Genomic DNA, 7,407 nt, shown 5'->3' with positions numbered 1-7,407 from the left:
CTGCCAAGCTACTTATCCTCTCAAGCAGCACAACCTGGACCATGTGGGTGGAGCTGGAGGGGCTTAAGTTGGAGGTCACTGCGCATGTCAGGAGCGGAGTTCAGCCGAGGGTCAGGCTGCCCCCAAATTCCAGTTTCATCCCAACATGGCCCGGCCCGGGAGAACTGTGCCTACCGCCAGGGTGGAGGCTCCCATGCCGCCATTGTCCTACACCTCCCACCGTGCCCACCCCCAGTAGGCTCCTAAGAGAGAGGCCAGGGGCTGGACTCAGGCCTCCCACCCATGGTCATGGGGCATACAGTTGCCGGAGAAGCTTCCTGATTCATACCGGACCCGGCCAACCAGGAAATGCCCCTGATTTGGGGCTCCCATGTTAAGTCTGGATCTGGGTGGGGGGGAGATCAGAGCTGTTGGGGGCTTGGTTGCCCCATTTGGCCTCTCCTCTCTGCCCTCCCCTTCCAGCTGCCCCAGAGCATATCAACTATGTGCCCCAGCTCTCAAACGACACCCTGGCGGGGAGGCTCACCCAGTCCACCTTCACGCTGGAGCAGCCTCTGGGCCAGTTCCACAGCCACAACATCTCTGACTTGGATACCATCTGGCTGGTGGTGGCCCTCAGCAATGGTGGGTGCTGCTGGGCCTGGGCCTCGGTTTTCCCTCTGTGAAGTGGGCCTGCGGGCCTGAGGGCAGCAGCGGGCATGTTGGGGGGAGATGCAGGGAGCAGGTGCTGCAGGGATGGGATCGGGGAGGGCTGTCAGGCCTGGTGGGGTGAGGGTGGAACCTGCTATGTGACTGTCTGACCACAGTGCCACCCTTAGCCACCCAGAGCTTCACGGCCCCACGGACAAACCAGGACATCCCGGCTCCTGCCAACTTCTCCCAGAGGGGCTACTATCTCACACTGAGGGCCAACCGGGGGCTGTACCCGGGTGACCAGGCCAGAGGCCAGCTCCGTGTCCTCCGCGTCGGCAATGATACCCACTGCCAACCAACAAAAATTGGCTGCAACCATCCCCTCCCGGGACCCGGCCCCTACAGGTGAGCGGTTCTGCCAGGCCCTGGCTCCTGCCTGCACCCAAGCCAGATCCTGGGGCAGCTCCTAGGATGCCTACCAGGGCCCCAGCAGGATGCCGGGGTCCCCTGCTCCTGCTTGGCCAAAGGGAAGAGGAAGCAGCAGACAGGGAGTTGGGGAGGCCTTCATGAATTACGTGAATTATCCTTTTCTTTTCTTCTTCTTCGATTTTTTTTTTTTTTTTTTTTTGAGCTAGAGTCTTGCCTCTGTGACCCAGGCTGGAGTACAGTGGTATGATCTCGGCTCACTGCAACCTCCGCTTCCCGGGTTCAAGCGATTCTCCAGCCTCAGCCTAACGAGTAGCTGGAATTACAGGCATCTGACACCACACCCAACTAATTTTTGTATTTTTAGTAGAGACCGGGTTTCGCCATGTTGGCCAGGCTGGTCTCAACTCCTGGCTTCAAGTGATCTGCCGACCTTGGCCTCCCAAAGTGCTGGGATTCCAGACGTGAGCCACCGTGCCCGGCCTATCCTGCTTTTCTTGAGCAGAAGGCTCCCCACCTCAAGCCCCAGTCCCCACGGGCCGTGTGGACCACTCAGGTGGCGTCTCTCCATCCAGACAGTCTCCCCTCACTAAATGCTTGATTCATGCATGTTCCGTTCTGAGAGATCTAATACCCACCCCCTACCTTTCCCAAATGAGGACATAGAAGCCCAGAGAGGAGGGACACTCCCAACGTCACACCGCTGGAAATGTCACCCCTAGATTCGAACCCATTCTATTGGGCTCTTTAGTCCCCAGCTCCCTCCCCAGGCTGTTCTCCCCAGGGCCTGGGACTCCAGGGGACTGACTTGCAGGCACCAGGGCCTGATGGTTTCAGGAATCTGGGGGACCCCCATGGCCAATGCTGGGTCTCCCATTCAGGGTGAAGTTCCTGGTGATGAATGACGAAGGACCCGTGGCTGAGACAAAGTGGTCCAGCGACACTCACCTGCAGGAAGGTAGGGGCCAGAGGCTCCGGTCGAACAGTAGGGGCAGAGGGCCGGGCAGAGGAACTGGAGCCTGGGGCTCCTGAAGACTGAGGATGGGCTGGAGGAACAGGTCAGCCCGCCACCCAGTCAGAGGCAGTTGACCGTCCTGCAATTTGCAAGCGCCCCTCCCCCAGCCACCCTCTTCCCCCAGGCCTGGGTGGTGGTAGGGGAGGCGGGGCGGTGATTGGTCTGGATTCTGCCCAAGGGCCCCTTCCCGTCAGGTAAAATTTATTTTCCTGCCTGCCTGTGTGGCCCCCCATCACCTCCCTCAGCCCAGGCACTTCGGGCTGTCCCCGGCCCCCAGAGCCCGGGCACCGTGGTCATCATCGCCATCCTGTCTATCCTTCTGGCAGTCCTCCTTACAGCCCTCCTGGCTGTGCTCATATACACCTGGTGAGTGGACCGGGCTGAGACCGCCCATGCCTCTTGGGAGGGGCGGGACCCTTGGGCATTAACCCTTCCCTGTCTAGTTCCTCCCGGCCCGCCCCTGCCCACCTTCCAAGCGGGCACTGTGCACCCCCTGGTGGCAGCATCTGGGATTGCAAGTGGGTGCAACCTGCAGACAGCCGAGTCGGGGAGACGCTCCAGGTGGAGATGAATTGCTTTCAGGCCAAGCTCTGAGCATTGCCTCAAGATGCCATACAGGCCAGGTGTGGCGGCTCACGCCTGTAATCCCAGCACTTTGGGAGGCTAAGGCGGGCGGATCACCTGACGTCAGGAGTTCAAGACCAGCCTGGCCAACATAGTGAAACCCATCTCTACTAAAAATGCAAAAAATTAGCCAGGTGTGATGGCACGTGCTTGTAATCCCAGCTACTCAGGAGGCGAGAAAGGAGAATGGCTTGAATTGGGGAGGTGGAGGTTGCAGTGAGCTGAGAGATTGCATCACTGCACTCCAACCTAGGCGACAGAGTGAGACTCCATCGAAAAAAAGAAAGAAAGAAAGAAAGGGTGTCAGGGTATCATACAGAGCTCAGGTGCCTGAGCCTGGGGCACAGAGGGTGTCCATGAGGCTTCCTAGAGAAAAGGGGAGACCTAGCCCTGGTGGGATTTGGGGAGGAGGGGGAGAGGTGGTGACTCTAAGAAGGGGGGCAGGAGGGGTGCAGGCAGCCAGGCCAGGCCAGGGGCCCCAGAGGCCCAGCTGAGGAACTGGGCTGTATCCTGCAGCCTATGGGAGCCAGTAGTGGGTTTTGATCAAGGGAGACAGGCAGATAATGTTTGAGCGGGATCCTGGGGTGTGGAGGGTGGAAGGGGAGAGCGGTGGGGGGCAGGAGCGATGAGCTAGATTTGTGAGGTTTGGAGGAATCACCTCAGTCCCTTTGGTTCATTCCGCCTGGCCAGTGGAGTCTCAGTTTCCCCTTTGTGATGGGTCGGAGCATGCTAGCCAATGGGTGTGGGCTCTCGGCCAGAGCCTTTCTTCAGCATCCATTGTCTCTGCCTCTCTCCTCCCCTCCCAAGCTTCAACAGCTGCCGGAGCACTTCGCTCTCAGGCCCAGAGGAGACAGGGAGTGTGAGAAGATACACCACGCACCACACGTTCAGCACTCCTGCCGAGGGCGCTTCCTGAGGGGTTTCAGGGGCGTCCGTGTGTCCCTCCACCTCCTCCCTGGCCCAGGCTGCAGAGCCTGGGCTGGGACACGCCCTGAAGCTTCTGGCCCCTGAGAGAGATCGTTTCTTTTCTTTACTTTTTTTTTTTTTTTTTTTTTGAGACAAGTCTCACTCTGTCGCCAGGCTGGCACGATCTTGGCTCACTGCAACCTCTGCCTCCCGGGTTCAAGAGATTCTCCTGCCTCAGCCTCCTGAGTAGCTGGGACTACAGGCAGGCGCCACCACGCCCGGCTCATTTTTGTATTTTTAGTAGAGATGGGGTTTCTCCATGTTGGCCAGAATGGCCTCGATCTCTTGACCTTGTGATCCGCCCGCCTCGGCCTCCCAAAGTGCTGGGATTACAGGCGTGAGCCACCGCACCTGGCAAGAGAGATTGTTTCTAGATGAGGGTGGGGGTGAGTGTCCTTAACCCAAAGCTTGTGCCAGTCTCTATCAGAAATAAATGTCCCCAACATCCCCCTGCCTGCCTGTGACGTTGTACACCTGGGCAATCTTTCTGCACCACTGCCCCTGGCTCCTCCTCCTGGGGAGGTCCCCAAGGGCATGTAGGACCGGGGCGAGGCTCAGGATCCTAAGGCAGTTGTCACCTGGGGCAGGACGGGCCTCTCTGCCAGCCTCACTGTCCCTATGTGTAAAATGAGGGTGGTAACCCTGAACCCACAAGGCCACAGTAAGACTAACCCAAGGTGAACGTGCCTTGGGAACTGTGAAGACTGTGGACCCAAGGCTGGTCGCGATGGCTCAGGCCTGTAATCCCAGCACTTTGGGAGGCTGAGACAAGAGGATCACTTGAGCCCAGGAGTTCGAGACCAGCCTGGGCAACGTGGTGAAACCCCATCTCTACAAAAAAGAAAAAGAAATGAGCTGGGCTTGGTGGCTGACTGTGGCCCTGAGATCCGTGCTCCTCTTGTCCTGCCCAGACAGCCTCCTGGTACCCGAAGGCCACTGGGCAGCATGGCTGGCACTTGCTGTCTTTCTACCCAAGCGTCCTCCCTGTGGCCCCCTCCCCAGCCTGCTCCCTGCTGGCTGGAGGACTTCAAGCCCTCTGCCTCCACTTCCTCCAATCCTTTCCTGGAGTACACAAAAGGCAAAAGGCGCAGCTGGTGCTGCTTTTTTTTTTTTTTTTTTGAGACGGAGTTTCGCCTTGTAGCCCAGGCTGGAGTGCGGTGGCGCCATCATAGCTCATCGCAGTCTCTAATTCCTGGGCTGGAGTCATCCTCCCACCTCAGCCTCCTGAGAGTAGCTGGGACTACAGACGCATGACACTACGCCCAACTAATTTTTAATTTTTTTGTAGACATTAATTTTTTTTATAGAATCTCACCGTGTTGCCCAGGCTGGAAAGAACAGTGGTGCGATCATAGCTCATTGCAGCCTCAAACTCCTGGGTGCAAGCGATCCTCCCGCCTCAGCCTCCTGAGTAGTTTGGACTACAGGTACATGGCACCACGCCTGGCTAATTTTTTAAATTTTTGTAGAGACGGGATCTCACCATGTTGCCCAGATTGGTCTCAAACTCCTGGTCTCAAGTGGTCCTCCTGCTGGGATTACAGGCGTGAGTCACTGTGCCTATTTATCATGCAACATTTATCATCAGGATTCCCGCTCAGTGCTCGGACCCCAGGGGCCAGAGATGCCCGAGGCAAGGTTCTACCCTCAAGGTGCCCACTGCTGTAGGGGGAGGACAGCGATACCACCACATGCGAGAGAAGGAGAGGACACAGTTGTCAGGGAGATGGACTGTTTGAGCTTCAGAGGCAGCATCTTGGGGAGGGGTGGCTTTGAAGAAGGAGCAGGACACTTGGGCCAGGTGGACCTTGGAAGGGTGCCAGGCAGGAGGAGCAACGTGTCGCTGATGGGCAGGTTGGGGAGGGTGAGGGATGGAGAGGCACAGAAGACACCCTGTGCCATGTGGAGGGGCCCCGCCCTCTGGGGCAAGAGGTCAGGGAGGAGAGCGCTGGCTGGGTTCCCAGGCGCCTGCCTCTAGGAGGCGCAAATGGCCCTAATGGGATTATTAGTTGGAGCAGATGCATCCGGCTCCTGCTGTGGAGGAAACGCTCAAATGATCTTGAACCTACCAGGCTGGGAGAGGCAGGCAGGGGATGGGGCAGACAGGCTGCCAGCCTTTGTGAGATAAGCCCTGGCCTCTCCAGAACCTTTTCAGAACAGCTATGAGCCCCAACCCTGGGGCTGGGTGACCCAAGACTGATCACTCACCCTCTCTGGGCCTCAGTTTCCCCTTACATAAAAAGCAATTGTTAGGCCAGGTGTAGGTGGCTCACACCTCTAACCCTAGTGCTTTGAGAGGCCGAGGCAGGAGGATTTCTTGAGGCCAAGAGTTCAAGTCCAGCCTGGGCAACATAGCAACACCCCATCTCTACAAAATATAAATACAAAAATTAAGGCTGGGCATGGTGGTTAAGGCCAGGTGTGGTGGCTCACACCTGTAATCGCAGCATTTTGGGAGGCAGAGGCAGGAGGATCACCTGAGGTCAAGAGTTCAAGACCAGCCGGGCCAACATGGTGAAACCCCGCGTCTACAAAAAATACAAAAATTAGCCAGGCGTGGTGGTGGGTGCCTGTAGTCCCAGCTGCTGAGGAGGCTGAGGCAGGAGAATCACTTGAACCCGGGTGAAGGAGGTTTCAGTGAGCTGAGATCTTGCCACTGCACTCCAGCTTGGGTGACAGAGAGCAAGACTCTGTCTCAAAACAAAACAAAACAAAAATTAGCCAGGCGTGGTGGTATGAACCTGTAGACCCAGCTACTCTGGAGGCTGAGGTGGGAGGATGGCTTGAGCCCAGGAGTTGGAGGCTGCAGTGAGCTATGATGGCGCCCCTGGACACCAGCCTCGGTGACAGAGCAAAACCCTGTCTCTAAAATGAAACATTTTAAAAGGGAAGGTTGAACTGGGTGAACTCTAAGACCCTGCATTTCACAAACATTTGCCACACCCTGTATGGGTCTGGTCCTGGCAGGAAACAGATGGTACGCTGTCTCACAGGGCAATTGAGAGCGTTTACAAAGGTGTGGGCAGCATTAGGGGAATGGACAAGAGAGGGTGACCTGGGACTTGGCTCTAATGGGGCCCTGAGCACTCCTGGGTCTGATTGCTGATGGGAGGGAGGGAGGGATGTTTCCAGGACCAGCAGGCAGTAGCCATGGGTGAGGGGCCCTGCAGGAGCAGGGGCTGTAGGTAAAAGGATGAAGCCACCGGAGAGAACAGGGCTCTGTCTTCCTGCCCCCGATCTCATGCCAGTCCCTCCACTAGCCACAGCTCACCAGAAGCAAGAGAGTGTGGGGTCTGAGTGGTGCAGTCCCTGGAGGCCAGCCTGCTGGGTCACAGCAGGACAGAGAAGGCAAATAGACATACAGAGGCACAGGCCGCCTTCGTGCTGATCCAGTGGAATTAGATCCTTCCTGTTGTTTTTTTTCTTTATTTCTTTTTTTCTTTCCTTTTTTAGAGATGGGGTCTTGCTCTGTTGCCCAGGCTGGGGTATGGTGGCGCCTTCATAGCTCACTGTAGCCTTGAACTCCTGGGCTCAGGCGATCCTCCCACCTTGGCCTCCCAAAGTGCTGGGATTACAGGTACTACAGGCACCTAGTTAACTTTCTTTATTTTATTTTTTATTTGTAGAGACAGGGTCTTGCTCTGTCACCCAGGCTTGAGTACAGTGGCACAATCATAGCTCACTGCGAACTTGAACCCCTGGGCTTAAGCAATCCTCCCACCTCAGCCTCCCAAGTGGCTGGG

General features: G+C 57.0%; 1 protein-coding gene across 1 annotated transcript in view; it reads left to right on the top strand.

Moving 5' to 3' along the window:
• Positions 1 to 4,109, top strand: part of LOC105503213 (uroplakin-3b-like protein) — a 6,366-nt gene extending 2,257 nt beyond the window's left edge. The window contains exons 2-6 of the mRNA XM_011930043.1: positions 463 to 624; positions 819 to 1,038; positions 1,941 to 2,017; positions 2,320 to 2,440; positions 3,506 to 4,109. Coding sequence (XP_011785433.1) covers positions 463 to 624; positions 819 to 1,038; positions 1,941 to 2,017; positions 2,320 to 2,440; positions 3,506 to 3,614 — 689 coding nt within the window. The 3' untranslated portion in view covers positions 3,615 to 4,109. The remainder of the gene's footprint in view (positions 1 to 462; positions 625 to 818; positions 1,039 to 1,940; positions 2,018 to 2,319; positions 2,441 to 3,505) is intronic.
• Positions 4,110 to 7,407: the final 3,298 nt, after the last annotated feature.

This window comes from Colobus angolensis, unplaced genomic scaffold (genome assembly GCF_000951035.1).
Source record: "Colobus angolensis palliatus isolate OR3802 unplaced genomic scaffold, Cang.pa_1.0 Scaffold120, whole genome shotgun sequence".
Taxonomy (NCBI): Eukaryota; Metazoa; Chordata; class Mammalia; order Primates; family Cercopithecidae; genus Colobus; species Colobus angolensis.
This window is presented reverse-complemented; position numbering and strand designations above follow the sequence as displayed.